Source organism: Heterodontus francisci, chromosome 39 (genome assembly GCF_036365525.1).
Source record: "Heterodontus francisci isolate sHetFra1 chromosome 39, sHetFra1.hap1, whole genome shotgun sequence".
Taxonomy (NCBI): domain Eukaryota; kingdom Metazoa; phylum Chordata; class Chondrichthyes; order Heterodontiformes; family Heterodontidae; genus Heterodontus; species Heterodontus francisci.
Genome location: NC_090409.1, coordinates 36246871 through 36270348, shown reverse-complemented (window position 1 = coordinate 36270348; position 23478 = coordinate 36246871). Strand labels below are relative to the sequence as shown.

The following is a 23478-nucleotide window of genomic DNA, read 5'->3' as shown; positions in this document are numbered from 1 at the left end:
CACTCCCTCAGTACTGACCCTCCAACAATGCAGCACTCCCTCAGTACTGACCCTCTGACAATGCAGCACTCCCTCAGTACTGACCCTCCGACAGTTCAGCGCTCCCTCAGTACTGACCCTCCGACAGTGCAGCCCTCCCTCAGTACTGACCCTCCGACAGTACAGCACTCCCTCAGTACTGACCCTCTGACAGTGCAGCACTCCCTCAGTACTGACCCTCCGACAGTACAGCATTCTCTCAGTACTGACCCTCTGACAGTGCAGCACTCCCTCAGTACTGACCCTCCGACAGTACAGCACTCCCTCAATACTGACCCTCTGACAGTGCAGCACTCCCTCAGTACTGACCCTCCGACAGTACAGCATTCTCTCAGTACTGCCCCTCTGAAAGTGCAGCACTCCCTCAGTACTGACGCTCCGACAGTGCAGCGCTCCCTCAGTACTGACCCTCCGACACTGCAGCACTCCCTCAGTATTGACCCTCTGACAGTGCAGCACTCCCTCAGTACTGACCCTCCAACAGTGCAGCTCTCACTCAGTACTGACCCTCCGACAGTGCAGCACTCCCTCAGTACTGACCCTCTGACAGTGCAGCACTCCCTCAGTACTGACCCTCTGACAGTACAGCATTCTCTCAGTACTGACCCTCCGAAAGTGCAGCACCCCCTCAATATTGACCCTCCGACAGTACAGCACTCCCTCAGTACTGACCCTCCGACAGTGCAGCACTCCCTCAGTACTGACCCTCTGACAGTGCAGCACTCCCTCAGTACTGACCCTCCGACAGGACAGTACTCCCTCAGTACTGACCCTCTGACAGTGCAGCACTCCCTCAGCATTGACCCTCCGACAGTACAGCATTCTCTCAGTACTGCCCCTCTGACAGTACAGCACTCCCTCAGTACTGACCCTCCGACAGTACAGCGCTCCCTCAGTGCTGACCCTCTGACAGTGCAGCACTCCCTCAGCACTGACCCTCCGACAGTACAGCATTCTGTCAGTACTGACCCTCTAACAGTGCAGCACTCCCTCAGTACTGACCCTCCGACAGTACAGCACTCCCTCAGTACTGACCCTCTGATAGTGCAGCAATCCCTCAGTACTGACAATCTGACAGTGCAGCACTCCCTCAGTACTGACCCTCTGACAGTGCAGGACTCCCTCAGTACTGACCCTCTGACAGTGCAGCCCTCCAACAGTGCAGCACTCCCTCAGTACTGACCCTCCGACAGTGCAGCACTCCCTCAGTACTGACCTTCCGACAGTGCAGCACTCCATCAGTACTGACCCTCCAACAATGCAGCACTCCCACAGCATTGACCCTCTGACAGTGCAGCATTTCCTCAGTACTGACCCTACGACAGTTCAGCACTCCCTCAGTACTGACCCTCCGACAGTGCAGCCCTCCCTCAGCACTGACCCTCCGACAGTACAGCACTCCCTCAGTACTGACCCTCTGACAGTGCAGCACTCCCTCAGTACTGACCCTCCGACAGTGCAGCACTCCCTCAGTACTGACCCTCTGACAATGCAGCACTCCCTCAGTACTGACCCTCCGACAGTGCAGCACTCCCTCAGTACTGACCCACTGACAGTGCAGCACTCCCTCAGTACTGACCCTCCGACAGTGCAGCACTCGCTCAGTACTGACCCTCTGACAGTGCAGCACTACCTCAGTACTGACCCTCCGACAGTGCAGCATTCCCTCAGTACTGACCCTCTGACAGTGCAGCATTGCCTCAGTACTGACCCTCCGACAATGCAGCACTTCCTCAGTACTGACCCTCTGACATTGCAGCACTTCCTCAGTACTGACCCTCCGACAGTTCAGCACTACCTCAGTACTGACCCTCCGACAGTGCAGCATTCCCTCAGTACTGACCCTCCGACAGTGCAGCACTCCCTCAGTACTGACCCTCTGACAGTGCAGCACTCCCTCAGTACTGACCCTCTGACAGTGCAGCACTCCCTCAGTATTGACCCTCCGACAGTGCAGCACTCCGTCAGTACTGACCCTCCAACAGTGCGGCACTCCCTCAGTACTGACCCTCCGACAGTACAGCACTCCCTCAGTACTGACCCTCTGACAGTGCAGCACTCCCTCAGTACTGACCCTCGGACAGTGCAGCACTCCCTCAGTATTGACCCTCCGACAGTGCAGCACTCCCTCAGTACTGACCCTCCGACAGTGCAGCACTCCCTCAGTACTGACCCTCCGACAGTACAGCACTCCCTCAGTACTGACCCTCCGACAGTACAGTACTCCCTCAGTACTGACCCTCTGACAGTGCAGCACTCCCTCAGTACTGACCCTCCGATAGTGCAGCACTCCCTCAGTACTGACCCTCTGACAGTGCAGCACTCCCTCAGTACTGAACCTCTGACAGTGCAGCACTCCCTCAGTACTGACCCTCCGACAGTACAGCATTCTCTCAGTACTGACCCTCCGACAGTACAGCACTCCCTCAGTACTGAACCTCTGACAGTGCAGCACTCCCTCAGTACTGACCCTCCGACAGTACAGCATTCTCTCAGTACTGACCCTCCGACAGTACAGTACTCCCTCAGTACTGACCCTCTGACAGTGCAGCACTCCCTCAGTACTGACCCTCCGATAGTGCAGCACTCCCTCAGTACTGACCCTCTGACAGTGCAGCACTCCCTCAGTACTGAACCTCTGACAGTGCAGCACTCCCTCAGTACTGACCCTCCGACAGTACAGCATTCTCTCAGTACTGACCCTCCGACCGTACAGCACTCCCTCAGTACTGACCCTCCGACAGTACAGCACTCCCACAGCACTGACCCTCAAACAGTACAGCATTCTCTCAGTACTGACCCTCTGACAGTGCTGCACTCCCTCAGCACTGACCCTCCGACAGTACAGCATTCTCTCAGTACTGACCCTCCGACAGTGCAGCACTGCCTCAGTACTGACCCTCCGATAGTGCAGCACTCCCTCAGTACTGACCCTCTGACAGTGCAGCACTGCCTCAGTACTGACCCTCCGATAGTGCAGCACTCCCTCAGTACTGACCCTCTGACAGTGCTGCACTCCCTCAGCACTGACCCTCCGACAGTACAGCATTCTCTCAGTACTGACCCTCCGACAGTGCAGCACTGCCTCAGTACTGACCCTCTGACAGTGCTGCACTCCCTCAGCACTGACCCTCCGACAGTACAGCATTCTCTCAGTACTGACCCTCTGACATTGCAGCACTCCCTCAGCACTGACCCTCCGACAGTACAGCATTCTCTCTGTACTGACCCTCTGACAGTGCAGCACTACCTCAGTACTGACCCTCTGACTGTGCAGCATTGCCTCAGTACTGACCCTCCGACAATGCAGCACTCCCTCAGTACTGACCCTCTGACAATGCAGCACTTCCTCAGTACTGACCCTCTGACAGTGCAGCACTTCCTCAGTACTGACCCTCCGACAATGCAGCGCTCCCTCAGTACTGACCCTCTGACACTGCAGCACTCCCTCATTACTGACCCTCCGACAGTACAGCACTCCCTCAGTATTGACCCTCTGACAGTGCAGCACTCCCTCAGTACTGACCCTCCGACAGTGCAGCACTCCCTCAGTACTGACCCTCCGACAGTACAGCACTCCCTCAGTACTGACCCTCTGACAGTGCAGCACTCCCTCAGTACTGACCCTCTGACAGTGCGGCACTCCCTCAGTACTGATCCTCTGACAGTACGGCACTCCCTCAGCACTGACCCTCTGACAGTACGGCACTCCCTCAGTACTGACCCTCTGACAGTGCGGCACTACCTCAGTACTGACCCTCAGACAGTACAGCACTCCCTCAGTACTGACCCTCCGACAGTACAGCACTCCCTCAGTACTGACCCTCTGACAGTGCGGCACATCCTCAGTACTGACCCTCCGACAGTTCAGCGCTCCCTCAGTACTGACCCTCCGACAGTGCAGCACTCCCTCAGTACTGACCCTCCGACAGTACAGCACTCCCTCAGTACTGACCCTCTGACAGTGCGGCACTTCCTCAGTACTGACCCTCTGACAGTGCAGCACTTCCTCAGTACTGACCCTCCGACAATGCAGCGCTCCCTCAGTACTGACCCTCTGACACTGCAGCACTCCCTCATTACTGACCCTCCGACAGTACAGCACTCCCTCAGTATTGACCCTCTGACAGTGCAGCACTCCCTCAGTACTGACCCTCCGACAGTGCAGCACTCCCTCAGTACTGACCCTCCGACAGTACAGCACTCCCTCAGTACTGACCCTCTGACAGTGCAGCACTCCCTCAGTACTGACCCTCTGACAGTGCGGCACTCCCTCAGTACTGATCCTCTGACAGTACGGCACTCCCTCAGCACTGACCCTCTGACAGTACGGCACTCCCTCAGTACTGACCCTCTGACAGTGCGGCACTCCCTCAGTACTGACCCTCAGACAGTACAGCACTCCCTCAGTACTGACCCTCCGACAGTACAGCACTCCCTCAGTACTGACCCTCTGACAGTGCGGCACATCCTCAGTACTGACCCTCCGACAGTTCAGCGCTCCCTCAGTACTGACCCTCCGACAGTGCAGCACTCCCTCAGTACTGACCCTCCGACAGTACAGCACTCCCTCAGTACTGACCCTCTGACAGTGCGGCACTCCCTCAGTACTGACCCTCTGACAGTGCGGCACTCCCTCAGTACTGACCCTCCGACAGTACAGCACTCCCTCAGTGCTGACCCTCCGACAGTACAGCACTCCCTCAGTACTGACCCTCCGACAGTTCAGCGCTCCCTTTGTACTGACCCTCCGACAGTGCAGCACTCCTTCAGTACTGACCCTCTGACAGTGCGGCACTCCCTCAGTACTGACCCTCCGACAGTACAGCAGTCCCTCAGTACTGACCCTCTGACAGTGCAGCACTCCCTCAGTACTGACCCTCTGACAGTGCAGCACTCCCTCAGTACTGACCCTCTGACAGTGCGGCACTCCCTCAGTACTGACCCTCTGACAGTGCGGCACTCCCTCAGTACTGACCCTCTGACAGTGCGGCACTCCCTCTGTACTGACCCTCTGACAGTGCAGCACTCCCTCAGTACTGACACTGAGAGTGTTCGCCTGAACTATGCTGTGGGATTGGAACCCACAACCTTTGGATTCAGAAGCGAGAGATCTCCCCACTGAGCTACAGCTGGCACCAGATCATCCCACGTGCCCTGTCAATGGTCACGGCTGTGCAGTGGGGCAAGAATGAACAAATGTAGAGACGTCGTTTTGATCATTGTCTCTCACTGGGGCCTGTCAACCAGATATTTGATATCTGAGTGGGGTTTTCCAATGTAATGCTTGTCAATTCAGCCAGAATTAAGCCCCTGTTCGCAAAGCAAGTCCTTTCACTGTGACCAGTCAGGCATGGAGTCTGCTGGAGTTTTCAGGTCATTTCAAATTCCCCTCCCTTTGAATTGCTTGTTTTACAATGTGAATTGTGGTATCAGTTAAACTGGGGTTTTTTCGCAATGCCCACCAGAATCCTGTGTGTACACATTGTGCACACAACGGGGTTAGATACAGAGTATAGCTCCCTCTACACTGTCCCCATCAAACACTCCCAGGACAGGTACAGCACGGAGTTAGATACAGAGTAAAGCTCCCTCTACACTGTCCCCATCAAACACTCCCAGGACAGGTACAGCACGGAGTTAGATACAGAGTAAAGCTCCCTCTACACTGTCCCCATCAAACACTCCCACGACAGGTACAGCACGTTTATATGGAGTGTGCAAGGTTCTCAGATACTCAAATAGGGGCTGCTCCTCAAATTCTGGCTGCACTTCAGTCCCACGCTCTTGATCTTTGGGCACCCGGTGCGGAGGGGCTTGGGCCGGGAGGAGGATCTCCTCGTCGGTCTGCTCCTGGGCCTGGCCAAGGTGGCAATTCACAGGTCCAGGTTGCGGGCCGTCGGGGGGTCCGTCCTCCCCGATTGCCTGCCCCTCTTCCGCGGTTACGTTAGCGCCCGGGTGTCCCTGGAGAAGGAGCATGCGGTGTCCGCCGGTACGCTTGAGGCCTTCCGCGACCGGTGGGCACCGCAGGGACTGGAGTGCATCGTCGACGCCGAGAATGGCATTTTAATTTGAGTTTTTTGTTGATTTATCTGGTCTTAAATAAAGTTATTTAAAAAAAAAATGTGACTTTTCTCAATCGATCTCTCCCACCGAACTGAAGCTACACTGCGGCAGTGTTTGCGTCATTTGGTAGTGCGGGCCTGCTCCCACTGGAAGTAGCTCTGAGTTGGGGGAAAATTGTGCTTCAATCGAGGGACCCTTCAACCCAGGGGTGTCTTGCGATCCCATCAGACCGAGGTTGAATTGGGAACGCAGCTCCCAGAATTGAAAGGACTTGTTAACCCCTTGCCTTCCCTCGCCCGACCATCGATTGATGCCCACCCCCCCCGACTTCTCACACAGTGCGTCAGTCAGTTCCGAGAAGTATTTTGAGGTGGTTATTGCCTGCAGGTAAATTCTGAAGACTGCAGACTGCTCCCATTGTCTGTGATGATAATCAAAGTAATGTATGCAAATGTGAGGTACTTTAATGTTTGCAGTGCCTCAGACACTCTGGCTGCTGATATTTGGAAACCCATGCGAGACTGATGAAAATGAACACTTCACGGAACCATGTTTAACCGTGTGGCATGACTCATTCCGTCTCTTGTGTTTATCAGTTGTCTTCAGTCCCTAAAAAACCCAGTGAGCATTAAACCCTTTGGTGCTCTGTGCCTCTCCCCAGTAACTGTCTGAGGCTGAACGGCACTGTTTGCAACCTCAGGGTCACCTTTGACCCCGAGATGAGCTTCCATGTATTTGCACCGTCACCAAGACAGCCTATTTCCACCTCCGTAACGTCACCCGACTTCGCCCCTGCCTCAGCTCACCTGCTGTTGAAACCCTCATCCATGCCTTTGTTACCTCTCGACTTGACTATTCCACCGCATTCCTGGCTGGCCTCACACATTCTACTCTCTGTAAACTTCAGGTCATTCCAAAACTCTGCTGCTCCCGTGTCCCAACTCGCACCAAGTCCCTTCACTCCTCTGTTGCTCACTGACCTACACTGGCTCCTGGTCTGGCGACGTCTCCACTGAGTTAGATACAGAGTAAAGCTCCCTCTACACTGTCCCCATCAAACACTCCCAGGACAGGTACAGTACGGGGGTTAGATACAGAGTAAAGCTCCCTCTACACTGTCCCCATCAAACACTCCCAGGACAGGTCCAGCACTGGGGTTAGATACAGAGTAAAGCTCCCTCTACACTGTCCCCATCAAACACTCCCAGGACAGGTACAGTACGGGGGTTAGATACAGAGTAAAGCTCCCTCTACACTGTCCCCATCAAACACTCCCAGGACAGGTACAGCACTGGGGTTAGATACAGAGTAAAGCTCCCTCTACACTGTCCCCATCAAACACTCCCAGGACAGGTACAGCACTGGGGTTAGATACAGAGTAAAGCTCCCTCTACACTGTCCCCCATCAAACACTCCCAGGACAGGTACAGCACAGGTTAGATAAAAAGAAAAAAAAAAGAAAAATACAAAAAAAAGGGGGTTAGAAAAAAAACCGGAAAAAAAAACAGGTTAGATAAAAAGAAAAAAAAAAATGGGGTTAGATACAGAGTAAAGCTCCCTGGTGCTGAACACCAGTAATTTACTTTGGACTGTTGGGGGAGGAACAAGTGACCGGAACAACAAGGGGTGGGGCTGCCAATTCAGCAGGAATCTGTGCTGCTGCACAAGCACACAGGGAAGCTCCCTCCCCACCCCAATTAAAAATTAAAAAAAAAACGGGGGAGAGAGACAGAGTAAAAAAAAAACGGGGGTTAGATACAGAGTCAAGCTCCCTCTACACTGTCCCCATCAAACACTCCCAGGACTGGTACAGCACGAGGGTTAGATACAGAGTAAAGCTCCCTCTACACTGTCCCATCAAACACTCCCAGGACAGGTACAGTACGGGGGTTAGATACAGAGTAAATCTCCCTCTACACTGTCCCCATCAAACACTGCCAGGACTGGTACAGCACGGGGGTTAGATACAGAGTAAAGCTCCCTCTACACTGTCCCCATCAAACACTCCCAGGACAGGTACAGTACGAGGGTTAGATACAGAGTAAATCTCCCTCTACACTGTCCCATCAAACACTCCCAGGACTGGTACAGCATGAGGGTTAGATACAGAGTAAAGCTCCCTCTACACTGTCCCATCAAACACTCCCAGGACTGGTACAGCATGAGGGTTAGATACAGAGTAAAGCTCCCTCTACACTGTCCCCATCAAACACTCCCAGGACAGGTACAGTACGGGGGTTAGATACAGAGTAAAGCTCCCTCTACACTGTCCCATCAAACACTCCCAGGACTGGTACAGCATGAGGGTTAGATACAGAGTAAAGCTCCCTCTACACTGTCCCCCATCAAACACTCCCAGGACAGGGACAGCACGGGGGTTAGATACAGAGTAAATCTCCCTCTACACTGTCCTCCATCAAACACTCCCAGGACAGGTACAGCACGAGGGTTAGATACAGAGTAAAGCTCCCTCTACACTGAATAAAAAAAAGAAAAAAACCAGGTTACTGTAAAGAAATATGTAATGACAAAGAAAGATGTGCATTTCCACAGCACCTTTCACGACCTCAGGTCTTTCTCGGCCAACGAAGTAGGTTTTTGAAGTGTCGTCACTGTTGGAATGTGGGAAGCGCGGCAGCCAATTTGTGCACAGCAAGATCCCACAAGGGTGGTAACAGAATTGGCTCACGTTCACACCCGCTGTGTTTCTTTTTACCAGCTGTCTTTTCTTGTGTGCTGATGTTCTGCTTCTCTTCCACCCAATCCCCCCTTCCCCCCATTTCCGACAGGTGTGAATAAAACCTACCTCCCAGCCTCGTCCTTCCCCATCTGCCCTGTCCCGACGCACCCCCTTCCCATCGGCACGCTTCCTGCCTTCCATCCAGGGCCTTGTCCCGTTCTCTGCACGCAGGAAGACCTCCTGGCTTCTGACATCGCCATGGCGACCAGGCAAGACGAGGATGGAGACACGTAAGTTGGAGTTTGTGACTTTCTAAATGATACGTGTCAACAGACCAATCTTCCGGCTGACCATTTATCAGAGAAATGAGCAGAACGGCGGGGGTGCGGGGCAATTGAACTTTAGACAGTAGACCAGGAGGTCCCTACAAGACACAGGTCTGAATTTGAGGCCCATTTCTCAATTGAACTGGAGACAATGGCCCGAGAGAGCGGTTAGTCCTTGAGCCACACAGGCCTGGAGAAGCCTAGTCGACTGCCGTTGTCTGCATTGAGTTGTGGGACAGGGTCGAGACTGTACTTGGTGGCAATGTCGCGGCAATATCACCTCTCCCATGCACTTACTGTCCCTCGGTCTCTTCCTTTCTCTCCATCTCTATCTCCCTCTCCGTCTATTCAACTCTCTTTCTCTCTACCTCCACCTCTCCCTCCATCTCCATCTCTCTTTCTCCCTCTCTCTGTCTTGTTTCTCTATTTCTCTCTCTCCATTTCTCCCTCTCTGGATCTCTATCTCTGTCTCTCTCTTTCTCTTGCTCAATCTCTCTACCTCTCTCGCCATCTCTCTCTCGCTTTCTCACATTTTCTCTCTCCGTTCCTCACTTTCTCTCTCTCCATCTCTTTCTCTCCACCTCTCTCTCTGTCTCTATCTCTCTTTCTCCCACTCTCTCTCTCTCTCTTTCTCTCGCTCTCCATCTCTATCTTGCTTTCTCCCTCTCTCTTTCTCGCTCTCCATCTCTCTCTTTCTGTCTAGCTCTCTCTCCAGCTTTACTTCTCTTTTTCCTGCTCTCTTTCTTGTTCTCGTTCTCTCTCTCCATCTCTCTCGATCTCCCTCTCTAGATCTCTATCTCTCTGTCTCTCTCTCTCTCTCTTGCTCAATCTCTCTTTCTAACTCTCTCTCCATCTCTATCTCTCTCACTCGCTCTCTTTCTCATGTCGTCTCTCTCCATCCCTCTCTTTCTCTCTCTCACCTCTTTATCTCTTTCTCCGTCTCTATCTCTCGCTCTCCACCTCTGTCTCACTTTCTCTTGCTCTCTTTTCCTCTATTTCTTTCAGACAGTAACATTTTGGGATCTAGTCTATGAATAATTTGAGACATGCCTTGTGGAAAGGGGAGGGAGCATGGGCGGAACAGATGATTTTGGACTTTGTTTCCTGAAGCTCTCTCCACTACTGAAGTTTTCCTTTGCTCCAGTCTGGCTTTGTTGTTCCTTCATTGATACAGATTAATCACTGTAAATAACCCCATTATCATTGTGCCAGGATTCTCAGAAGGTGAACCAATGGGTCTTCTGTTGTCCAACACTTCCTACATTTCTCTGCCCCTGCCACAGCAGAGAGGGAGAGACCGAGAAAGAGAAAGACAGAGAGAGAGACCGATAGAGAACAAGAGAGGATAGAGACCGAGAGTGAGAGAGACGGAGCAAGAGAGAGACGGATAGAGACTGAGAGAGAGAGACAGATAGAGAGTGAGAGAGCGAGAGAGAATGTGAGAGAGACTGAGAGTGAGAGAGATGGATAGAGAGCAAGAGAGAGGGAGACAGATAGAAAGCAAGAGAGAGACAGATAGAAAGCAAGAGAGAGACAGATGGAGCAGTTAGAGACTGAGAGAAAGACAGATAGAGACCGAGAGAGACAGAGACCGAGAGAGAGACAGACAGATAGAGACAGAGAGAGAGACGGATAGAGAGAACAAGAGAGAGAGATATACAGAGAGCGAGAGAGAAAGAGAGCAAGAGAGAGGGATAGCGAGCGAGGGAGGGATGGATAGAGACCACGAGTGAGATAGCGAGAGAGAGAGAGAGAGACAGATAGAAAGCGAGAGAGAGACAGAGAGAGAGAGATGGATAGTGAGAGAATGCGAGAAAGACGGAAAGAGAGAGAGACAGACAGACAGATAGAAAACAAGAGAGAGAAATGGAGAGATGGAGAGAGAGAACAAGAGAGAGAGATGGATAGAAAGCAAGAGAGAGCGAGACGAATAGATGGAGAAAGACACATAGAGTGCGAGAGAGAGTACAAGAGAACAGATAAAGAGCAAGAGAGAGAGAGATGGATAGAGAACGAGAGAGAGAGTACAAGAGACAGATAAAGAGCAAGAGAGAGAGAGCAAGAGAGATGGATAGAGAGCGAGAGAGAGAGAGAGAGTACAAGAGACAGATAAAGAACAAGAGAGAGAGGGAGAGCAAGAGAGAGAGTGTGAGAGAGATGGATAGAGAGCGAGAGAGTGACGGACAGAGAGTGAGAGAGAGCTGGATAGTTGGAAAGAGTCAGATAGAGAGCAAGAGAGAAAGAGAGAGAGAGAGATAGAGACCGAGAAAGAGATGGATAGATGGCGCGATGTATAGAGAGCGAGACAGAAACAGAGACAGATAGATAGAGAGCAAGAGAGAGAGAGAGACATATAGAGAGCAAGAGAGAGACAGATAGAGACCGAGAGAGAGAACAAGAGAGAGAGATATACAGAGAGCGAGAGAGAAAGAGAGGGATAGAGAGTGAGAGAGAGAGAGGGATGGATAGAGACCATGAGAGAGACAGCGAGAGAAAGACAGACAGATAGAAAGTGAGAGAGAGACAAAGAGAGAGAGAAAGATTAATAGAGAGAGTATGAGAAAGATAGAGAGAGAGAGACAGATAGAAAGCAAGAGAGAAAGAGACAGATAGAGACCAAGAGAGAGAAATGGAGAGATGGAGGGAGAGAGAACAAGAGAGAGATGGATAGAGAGAGATGGATAGAAAGCAAGAGAGAGCGACACAAATAGATGGAGAAAGACACATAGAGTGCGAGAGAGAGAGTGTACAAGAGAACAGATAAAGAGCGAGAGAGAGGGAGCGAGAGAGAGTGCAAGAGAGATGGATAGAGAGCGAGAGAGAGAGAGTACAAGAGAACAGATAAAGAATGAGAGAGAGAGAGAGAGTGCAAGAGAGATGGATAGAGAGCGAGAGAGAGAGAAAGTACAAGAGACAGATAAAGAAAAAGAGAGAGGGAGAGCAAGAGAGAGCGTGCGAGAGAGATGGATAGAGAGTGAGAGAGTGACGGACAGAGAGTGAGAGAGAGCTGGATAGTTGGAAAGAGTCGGATAGAGAGCAAGAGAGAAAGAGAGAGAGAGAGATAGAGACCGAGAGAGAGATGGATAGATGGCGCGATGTATAGAGAGCGAGACAGAAAGAGAGACAGATAGATGGAGAGCGAGATGGATGGAGAGAGAGAGAGATGGACAGAGAGCAAGAGAGAGACTGTTAGAAACAGACAGATAGATGGAGAGAGAGAGAGAGAGAGAGATGAAGAGCGACAGCTGAGATTATATGCATTATGCCCGTGTACAGCTCGTGCCTGGTGTACTGCACCCAGTATACCCATCACTTCATATACTTTCACTTCTTTACCTCCCAAAGCTTCAAATCCTTAAATGTAAAGGAAGATCAGAAGAGAGGAAATAAAAGGAGTGCACAATTTACTGGCACGAAGGGTTGATGTTGAAATTTTAGTGAGATTATAAGAGACGATTGAGCTGATCTGAGGAGCTGCTGCCAGTCTCTGTATGTGTGTGTGGTTTTTCTGGTTTTCAGGCTCTGAACTGTTCTGTTGCTGATTCTGTTGGTGATAAGTCTATGCTGGCCGTGTATTGTGGGGATTTCCCCTGTCTTACCCTACACCACAGTGACACACACTCCCACCGCACTGAGGCAAGGCTGAAACAGACACAGAGCGTCTCTGACATCAACCCTCTCTCTCTCTCTCGTGTTAACCATTTCCACATTGACTGAGGTCTCCTCTTACCCGAATCCAAGTGAATTACTCTTCCCATCTTCGCAGACCTGCCTCTCTGTGAGGCTCGGGCACCCCACTTCCTCATTCTCGGCCCTCCTCTGTGTTTTTCACGAACCTCACTCCCTCATTCTCTCTCTCTCTCAATCTTACTCCCTGATACTCCGTCCCTTTCTCAATCACTCCCTCTTTCTGCCTCCCTCTCTGATTTTTTTTTCTCCCTCTCCCTGTATTTCTCACTCTTTGATTTTCTCTCCCCACCTCTCTCAGTTATCTTTGCCTCTCACTCACTCACTCTCTCAAATCATTTGCCCCCTCCCCTTGCTTTCTTTTTTCTATAACCCATTTACATTGTGCACTTTCTGATTGTACAAAGCCCCCTGTCCTTCCCTGAAGGTGTTGGGCCTTCTTGTACTCTGCTGCATAGTATAGGCACAGACAGTGGGTGTTGGCAGGATATTCAATGATAAAAGGCATAATAGAAGACCTACTGACACTCTGACAGTGCAGCACTCCTGCAGCACTGACTCTCCGACAGTGCAGCGATCCCTCAGTACTGACCCTCTGACAGTGCAGCACTCCCTCAGTACTGACCCTCCTACAGTGCAGCACTCCCTCAGTACTGACTCTCCGACAGTGCAGCGATCCCTCAGTACTGACCCTCTGACAGTGCAGCACTCCCTCAGTACTGACCCTCCGACAGTGCAGCACTCCCTCAGTACTGACCCTCCGAGAGTGCAGCGATCCCTCAGTACTGACCCTCTGACAGTGCAGCACTCCCTCAGTACTGACCCTCCGAGAGTGCAGCACTCCCTCAGTACTGACTCTCCGACAGTGCAGCACTCCCTCAGTACTGACCCTCCGACAGTGCAGCACTCCCTCAGCACTGACCCTCCTACAGTGCAGCACTCCCTCAGTACTGACTCTCCGACAGTGCAGCACTCCCTCAGTACTGACCCTCCGAGAGTGCAGCACTCCCTCAGTACTGACCCTCCGAGAGTGCAGCACTCCCTCAGTACTGACCCTCCGACTGTGCAGCACTCCCTCAGTACTGACCCTCCGACAGTGCAGCACTCCCTCAGTACTGACCCTCCGACAGTGCAGCACTCCCTCAGTACTGACCTTCCGACAGTACAGCACTCCCTCAGTACTGACCCTCCGACTGTGCAGCACTCCCTCAGTACTGACCTTCCGACAGTGCAGCACTCCCTCAGTACTGACCCTCTGACAATGCAGCACTCCCTCAGTACTGACCTTCCGACAGTGCAGCACTCCCTCAGTGCAGGCACTGGGAAGTATCAGCCGAGATGATGCATTTGAACTCTGAGGCTTGGGACCTGAACTCATAATCTTCTGACTCAGAGGCAAATGAATTACACATTGAGCTTCAGCTGACACTGTGTACACGTCACCATCTTGAGGTCCAAACAACAACAGCTGCGGTTTGCATCACTCCAGCGATTGCTCTCATCTCCCTCTCTCCTTTCTTTCTGCAACCTCCCTCTCTTCTCACTCCCCCACTCCTCTCCCTGACTCGATTTGTCCCTCTCATCCTGCCATTGCCTCCCTCACTTCCTTTCCAAAACACTCCTTCGCTCACTCTTTGTCCCACCCTCCTCTCTCTTCCAAACCCCTATTTCCATCCTCTCCGTGAAATTCAGCACATCCCAAACTCTGCTGCCCCCTGTCTCTCAACTCGCACCGAGTCCTGTTCACCCGTCAGCCCCTGTTACTCGCTGACCGACACTGGCTCCTGGTCCCACAACACCTCAGCTTTAGAAATTCACATCCTTGCTTTCAAATCCCTCCATGGCCTCTTCGCCCCCTCCCTATCTCTGTAACCTCCTCCAGCCCCTACAACCCTCCCCATCTCTGTAACCTCCTCCAGCCCCTACAACCCTCCCTATCTCTGTAACCTCCTCCAGCCCCTACAACCCTCCCTATCTCTGTAACCTCCTCCAGCCCCGACAACCCTCCCTATCTCTGTAACCTCCTCCAGCCCCGACAACCCTCCCTATCTCTGTAACCTCCTCCAGCCCCTACAACCCTCCCCATCTCTGTAACCTCCTCCAGCCCCGACAACCCTCCCTATCTCTGTAACCTCCTCCAGCCCCGACAACCCTCCCTATCTCTGTAACCTCCTCCAGCCCCTACAACCCTCCCCATCTCTGTAACCTCCTCCAGCCCCTACAACCCTCCCTATCTCTGTAACCTCCTCCAGCCCCAACAACCCTCCCTATCTCTGTAACCTCCTCCAGCCCCGACAACCCTCCCTATCTCTGTAACTTCCTCCAGCCCTGACAACCCTCCCTATCTCTGTAACCTCCTCCAGCCCCAACAACCCTCCCTATCTCTGTAACCTCCTCCAGCCCCAACAACCCTCCCTATCTCTGTAACCTCCTCCAGCCCCGACAACCCTCCCTATCTCTGTAACCTCCTCCAGCCCCTACAACCCTCCCTATCTCTGTAACCTCCTCCAGCCCCTACAACCCTCCCTATCTCTGTAACCACCTCCAGCCCCTACAACCCTCCCTATCTCTGTAACCTCCTCCAGCCCCGACAACCCTCCCTATCTCTGTAACCTCCTCCAGCCCCGACAACCCTCCCTATCTCTGTAACCTCCTCCAGCCCCTACAACCCTCCCCATCTCTGTAACCTCCTCCAGCCCCGACAACCCTCCCTATCTCTGTAACCTCCTCCAGCCCCGACAACCCTCCCTATCTCTGTAACCTCCTCCAGCCCCTACAACCCTCCCCATCTCTGTAACCTCCTCCAGCCCCTACAACCCTCCCTATCTCTGTAACCTCCTCCAGCCCCAACAACCCTCCCTATCTCTGTAACCTCCTCCAGCCCCGACAACCCTCCCTATCTCTGTAACTTCCTCCAGCCCTGACAACCCTCCCTATCTCTGTAACCTCCTCCAGCCCCAACAACCCTCCCTATCTCTGTAACCTCCTCCAGCCCCAACAACCCTCCCTATCTCTGTAACCTCCTCCAGCCCCGACAACCCTCCCTATCTCTGTAACCTCCTCCAGCCCCTACAACCCTCCCTATCTCTGTAACCTCCTCCAGCCCCTACAACCCTCCCTATCTCTGTAACCACCTCCAGCCCATACAACCCTCCCTATCTCTGTAACCACCTCCAGCCCCTACAGCCCTCCCTATCTCTGTAACCACCTCCAGCCCCTACAACCCTCCCTATCTATGTAACCACCTCCAGCCCCTACAACCCTCCCTATCTCTGTAACCTCCTCCAGCCCCCACAACCCTCCCTATCTCTGTAACCACCTCCAGCCCCTACAACCCTCCCTATCTATGTAACCACCTCCAGCCCCGACAACCCTCCCTATCTCTGTAACCTCCTCCAGCCCCCACAACCCTCCCTATCTCTGTAACCACCTCCAGCCCCTACAACCCTCCCTATCTATGTAACCACCTCCACCCCTACAACCCTCCCTATCTCTGTAACCTCCTCCAGCCTCTACAACCCTCCCTATCTCTGTGACCTCCTCCAGCCCCTACAACCCTCCCTATCTCTGTAACCACCTCCAGCCCATACAACCCTCCCTATCTCTGTAACCACCTCCAGCCCCTACAACCCTCCCTATCTCTGTAACCACCTCCAGCCCCTACAACCCTCCCTATCTATGTAACCACCTCCAGCCCCTACAACCCTCCCTATCTCTGTAACCACCTCCAGCCCCTACAACCCTCCCTATCTCTGTTAACTCCTGTAGCCACTACAACCCTCCCTATCTCTGTAACCTCCTCCAGCCCCTACAACCCTCCCAATCTCTGTAACCACCTCCAGCCCATAAACCCTCCCTATCTCTGTAACCACCTCCAGCCCCTACAACCCTCCCTATCTCTGTAACCACCTCCAGCCCTTACAACCCTCCCTATCTCTGTAACCACCTCCAGCCCCTACAACCCTCCCTATCTCTGTAACCTCCTCCAGCCACTACAACCCTCCCTATCTCTGTAACCTCCTCCAGCCACTACAACCCTCCCTATCTCTGTAACCACCTCCAGCCCCGACAACCCTCCCTATCTCTGTAACCTCCTCCAGTCCCTACGACCTTCCTATCTCTGTAACCTCCTGCAGCCCCTACAACCTGGGGCGGCACAGTGGCGCAGTAGTTAGCACCGCAGCCTCAGAGCTCCAGCGACCCGGGTTCGATTCTGGGTACTGCCTGTGTGGAGTTTGCAAGTTCTCCCTGTGTCTGTGTGGGTTTTCTCCAGGTGCTCCGGTTTCCTCCCACATGCCAAAAGACTTGCAGGTTGGTAGGTAAATTGGCCATTATAAATTGCCCCTAGTATAGGTAGGTGGTAGGGACAGGTGGGGATGTGGAAAGAATATGGGGATTAGTGTAGGATTAGTTTAAATGGGTGGTTAATGGTCGGCACAGACTCGATGGACCGAAGGGCCTGTTTCAGTGCTGTATCTCTAAACTAAACTAAACTAAACCTACCTATCTCTGTAACCACCTACAACCCTCCCTATCTCTGAAACCTCCTCCAGCCCCTACACTCCTCCCCATCTCTGTAACCTCCTCCAGCCCCTACAACCCTCCCTATCTCTGTAGCTTCCTTCCGCCTCTACAACCCTCCCTATCTCTGTAACCTCCTCCAGCCCCTACAACCCTCCCTATCTCTGTAGCTTCCTTCCGCCTCTACAACCCTCCCTATCTCTGTAACCTCCTTCAGCCCCTACACCCCTCCCTATCTCTATAACCTCCTCCAGCCCCTACACCCCTCCCTATCTCTATAACCTCCTCCAGCCCCTACAACCCTCCCTATCTCTGTAACCTCCTCCAGCCCCCACAACCCTCCCTATCTCTGTAACTTCCTCCAACCCCTACAACCCTCCCTATCTCTGTAACCTCCTCCAGTCCCCAAAACCTTCCCTATCTCTGTAACCTCCTCCAGCCCCTACATTCCTCCGAGATCTCTGTGCTCCTCCAATTCCGCCCTCTTCCCCATCCCCCGATTCCCATCGCTCCACCATTGGTGGCCGTGCCTTCAGCTGCCTGGGGCCCTAAGCTCCGGAATTCCCTCCCTAAACCTCTCCACCTCTCTCTCTCTCTCTCTCTCCTCCTTTAAGACACTCCTGAAAAACTGACCTCTTTGACCCAGCTTTTGGTCGCCGGTCCCTAATATCTCCTGATGTGGCTCAGGGTCAAATTTCTTGCTGATTTACACTCCTGTGAAGCATCTTGAGACATTTTAATATGTTAAAGGTGCTATATCACTATAAGTTGTTGTTGTTATACCATTGCCTTGCTGGTTCTCATTGGTCAATGTATCTCTGTCTTCTGCACGATCAGATTGTCTCCTCTAACTCTCACCTCTCTCTATCCTCGCTCTCCACTCTCTTTTCACCTCTCTGTCCTTTCTCACACTCTGTCCCTTCCATCTTTCTCTCCCTTTCTCTGCAGCATCTTCCCTTTCACTGTCTCTCCACTATCTCCTCCTGTTCTCCCTCTCACTCACTCCTCCTTTCCGTCACTGCCTCTCTCTCTCCCACTTTATCTGCCTTCGCGCTCTACCCTCTCACTGTTATCAGACCTTCGCCCCTTCTCCATCCCTCTCCCAATATGCGTGATCTATCTCTCCTCTATCTCCATTTCCCAACTCTTCTCCCATTATTTTCCCTTCTAACTCTCTCTGGAAAGACACCTTCAACTCTCTGTCCCCCTCTCCATATTTCTCTATATCTCTCCCTCTGTCTCCTTCTCTCTCTCTCCTCTTACCCTCTCTCCCTCTCTCCTCTCTCTGTGTTCTCTATCTCTCTACCTGTCTCTTCCTCCTCTCTCTGTCTCCTCAAACTCTCTTCTCCATTTCTTCCTCTGTTCTGCTTTCTCATCCCCATTACTCCTCTCACCCTGTCTCCACATTTCCCTTTCTCTCCCCCTTGTTTTCTACTCACTCCTCGAACTCTCCCCTCTGTCTCTGCTCTACATTCTCTGCCTCAATCTCTTTCTCTGTGGTCTCCTGTTAACTATTTCACCACGGCTTCTGCTTGCTGGGTTCTCGGAAGGTGAGATATTGTAACTAGAAGGGGTGAACCAGAGAACCAGCTGAACTCTGAAACTGAGTCACACCATCTCGTCAGCTCAGTCTCTCTGCTTCACACATCCTCCTGTAACTGCTGAGTAAAGTAAAACCCTCACTTCAGGCAGGCTGGGGGGAGTGATTGGAGTTTTTCCAGGGTCAGGGGCAATATCTCATTGCTGATTTGGAAAGCAGGAAGCTATTCCACCAGGGGAGTCCTACAGATCAGTGGATGGGAGATGGCGAATAATCTGAGTGCTTCCCTTAAACTCAGAACTCATTTGTCAAAATAAGGGATGTGCAATTAGACAGCGCAGTTCACTGAATCCCACTCTGCTGCACAGCCAATGAAGGGATTTTATTGAAGTGTAATCACTGTTGTAATGTAGGAAATGGAGTGTTCCCTCAGTACTGACCCTCCGACAGTGCAGCACTCCCTCAGTACTGACACTCTGACAGTGCAGCACTCCCTCAGTACTGACCCTCCAACAGTGCAGCACTCCCTCAGTACTGAAACTCCGACAGTGCGGCACCCCCTCAGTACTGACCCTCCAACAGTGCAGCGCTCCCTCAGTACTGACCCTCCGACAGTGCAGCACTCCCTCAGTACTGACCCTCCGAAATTGCAGCACTCCCTCAATACTGACCCTCCAACAGTGCAGCGCTCCCTCAGTACTGACCCTCCGACAGTGCAGCACTCCCTCAGTACTGACCCTCCGAAATTGCAGCACTCCCTCAATACTGACCCTCCGACAGTTCTGCACTCCCTCAGTCACAACTGTCTGACCGTGCAGCACTCCCTCAGTACTGACCCTCTGACAGTTCAGCACTCCCTCAGTCACAACTGTCTGACAGTGCAGCAATCCCTCCATAATGACCCTAAGACAGTGCAGGAATCCCTCAGTACTGACACTCCGACAGTACAGCACTCCCTCAGTACTGAACCTCCGACAGTGCAGGAATCCCTCAGTACTGACCCTCCGACAGTGCAGGAATCCCTCAGTACTGACCCTCCGACAGTACAGCATTCCCTCCGTACTGACCCACCAAAGGTGCAGCACTCCCTCAGTACTGACCCGCCGGCAGTGCAGCGATCCCTCAGTACTCACCCTCCGACAGTGCAGCACTCCCTCAGTACTGACCCTCCAACAGTGCAGCACTCCCTCAGTCATAACCCTCTGACAGTGCAGCACGCCCTCAGTGCTGACCCTCCGACAGTTCAGCAATTCCTCAGTCATAACCCTCTGACCGTGCAGCACTCCCTCAGTACTGACCCTCTGACAGTGCCACACGCTCTCAGTACTGAGCCTCCGACTGTGCAGCACTCCCTCAGTACTGACCCGCCGGCAGTGCAGCGATCCCTCAGTACTCACCCTCCGACAGTGCAGGACTCCCTCACTGCTGACTATCGGACATTGCAGCACTCCCTCAGTTCTGGCCCACCGACAGTACGTAAATCCCTCCGTACTGACCCTCCGACATTGCAGGAATCCCTCAGTACTGACCCTCCGACAGTGCAGCACTCCCACAGTACTGACCCAACGACAGTGCAGCAATCCCTCAATACTGACCCTCTCAAAATGCGGTGCTCCCTCAGTACTGACCCTCCAACAGTGCTGCAATACCTCAGTACTGAGCATCCGACAGGGCAGCACTCCCTCAGGACTGACCCTCCGACAGTGCAGCACTCCCTCAGTCATAACTGTCTGACCGTGCAGCACTCCCTCAGTACTGACCCTCCGACAGTTCAGCTCTCCCTCAGTCATAACTGTCTGACAGTGCAGCACTCCCTCCGTACTGACCCTCCGACATTGCAGTACTCCCTCAGTACTGACCCTCCGACAGTGCAGCACTCCCTCAGTACTGATCCTCCGACAATGCAGCACTCCCTCAAGTACTGACCCTCTGACCGTGCAGCACTCCCTCAGTACTGACCCTCCGACATTGCAGCAATCCCTCAGTACTGACCCTCCGACAGTGCAGCACTCCCTCAGTACTGACCATCCGACAATGCAGCGCTCCCTCAGTATTGACCCTCCGACAGTGCAGCACTCCCTCAGTACTGACCCTCTGGCTGTGCAGCACTCCCTCAGGACTGACCCTGCGACATTGCAGGAATCCCTCAGTACTGACCCTCCGACACTGCAGCACTCCCTCAGTACTGACCCTCCGACAGTGCTGCACTCCCTCAGTACTGACCCTCCGACAGTACAGCAATCCCTCAGTCATAACCCTCTGACAGTGCAGCACTCCCTCAGTACTGACCCTCTGTCAGTGCAGCACTCCCTCAGCACTGAGCCTCCGAATGTGGAGCAATCCCTAAGTACTGACCCTCCGGCAGTGCAGCACTCCCTCAGTACTGACCCTCCGACAGTGCAGCACTCCCTCAGTACTGAGCCTCCGACTGTGGAGCAATCCCTAAGTACTGACCCTCCGGCAGTGCAGCACTCCCTTAGTACTGACCCTCCGACAGTGCAGCACTTCCTCAGTACTGACCCTCCGGCAGTGCAGCGCTCCCTCAGTACTGACCCTCCGACAGTGCAGCACTCCCTCAGTACTGACCCTCCGAAATTGCAGCACTCCCTCAATACTGACCCTCCGACAGTTCTGCACTCCCTCAGTCACAACTGTCTGACCGTGCAGCACTCCCTCAGTACTGACCCTCTGACAGTTCAGCACTCCCTCAGTCACAACTGTCTGACAGTGCAGCAATCCCTCCATAATGACCCTAAGACAGTGCAGGAATCCCTCAGTACTGACACTCCGACAGTACAGCACTCCCTCAGTACTGAACCTCCGACAGTGCAGGAATCCCTCAGTACTGACCCTCCGACAGTGCAGGAATCCCTCAGTACTGACCCTCCGACAGTACAGCATTCCCTCCGTACTGACCCACCAAAGGTGCAGCACTCCCTCAGTACTGACCCGCCGGCAGTGCAGCGATCCCTCAGTACTCACCCTCCGACAGTGCAGCACTCCCTCAGTACTGACCCTCCAACAGTGCAGCACTCCCTCAGTCATAACCCTCTGACAGTGCAGCACGCCCTCAGTGCTGACCCTCCGACAGTTCAGCAATTCCTCAGTCATAACCCTCTGACCGTGCAGCACTCCCTCAGTACTGACCCTCTGACAGTGCCACACGCTCTCAGTACTGAGCCTCCGACTGTGCAGCACTCCCTCAGTACTGACCCGCCGGCAGTGCAGCGATCCCTCAGTACTCACCCTCCGACAGTGCAGGACTCCCTCACTGCTGACTATCGGACATTGCAGCACTCCCTCAGTTCTGGCCCACCGACAGTACGTAAATCCCTCCGTACTGACCCTCCGACATTGCAGGAATCCCTCAGTACTGACCCTCCGACAGTGCAGCACTCCCACAGTACTGACCCAACGACAGTGCAGCAATCCCTCAATACTGACCCTCTCAAAATGCGGTGCTCCCTCAGTACTGACCCTCCAACAGTGCTGCAATACCTCAGTACTGAGCATCCGACAGGGCAGCACTCCCTCAGGACTGACCCTCCGACAGTGCAGCACTCCCTCAGTCATAACTGTCTGACCGTGCAGCACTCCCTCAGTACTGACCCTCCGACAGTTCAGCTCTCCCTCAGTCATAACTGTCTGACAGTGCAGCACTCCCTCCGTACTGACCCTCCGACATTGCAGTACTCCCTCAGTACTGACCCTCCGACAGTGCAGCACTCCCTCAGTACTGATCCTCCGACAATGCAGCACTCCCTCAAGTACTGACCCTCTGACCGTGCAGCACTCCCTCAGTACTGACCCTCCGACATTGCAGCAATCCCTCAGTACTGACCCTCCGACAGTGCAGCACTCCCTCAGTACTGACCATCCGACAATGCAGCGCTCCCTCAGTATTGACCCTCCGACAGTGCAGCACTCCCTCAGTACTGACCCTCTGGCTGTGCAGCACTCCCTCAGGACTGACCCTGCGACATTGCAGGAATCCCTCAGTACTGACCCTCCGACACTGCAGCACTCCCTCAGTACTGACCCTCCGACAGTGCTGCACTCCCTCAGTACTGACCCTCCGACAGTACAGCAATCCCTCAGTCATAACCCTCTGACAGTGCAGCACTCCCTCAGTACTGACCCTCTGTCAGTGCAGCACTCCCTCAGCACTGAGCCTCCGAATGTGGAGCAATCCCTAAGTACTGACCCTCCGGCAGTGCAGCACTCCCTCAGTACTGACCCTCCGACAGTGCAGCACTCCCTCAGTACTGAGCCTCCGACTGTGGAGCAATCCCTAAGTACTGACCCTCCGGCAGTGCAGCACTCCCTTAGTACTGACCCTCCGACAGTGCAGCACTTCCTCAGTACTGACCCTCCGGCAGTGCAGCACTCCCTCAGTACTGACCCTCCGACAACTCAGCACTCCCTCACTTCTGGCTCTCGGACAGTGCAGCACTCCCTCAGTTCTGGCCCTCCGACAGTGCGGAAATCCCTCACTTCTGAACCTCCGACAGTACAGCACTCCCTCAGGTCTGACCCTCCAACAGTGCAGCACCCCCTAAGTGCTGACCCTCCAACAGTGCAGCACCCCCTCAGTACTGACCCGCCAACAGTGCAGAACT

The 23478-nt window shown here is 53.4% G+C and overlaps 1 protein-coding gene across 1 annotated transcript in view; it reads left to right on the top strand.

Moving 5' to 3' along the window:
* The window catches only part of bcl3 (BCL3 transcription coactivator), a 153757-nt gene that overhangs the window by 6492 nt on the left and 123787 nt on the right, over positions 1–23478 (top strand). The window contains exon 2 of the mRNA XM_068018475.1: positions 8895–9075. Within this exon, the coding sequence (XP_067874576.1) occupies positions 8895–9075 (181 nt within the window). The remainder of the gene's footprint in view (positions 1–8894; positions 9076–23478) is intronic.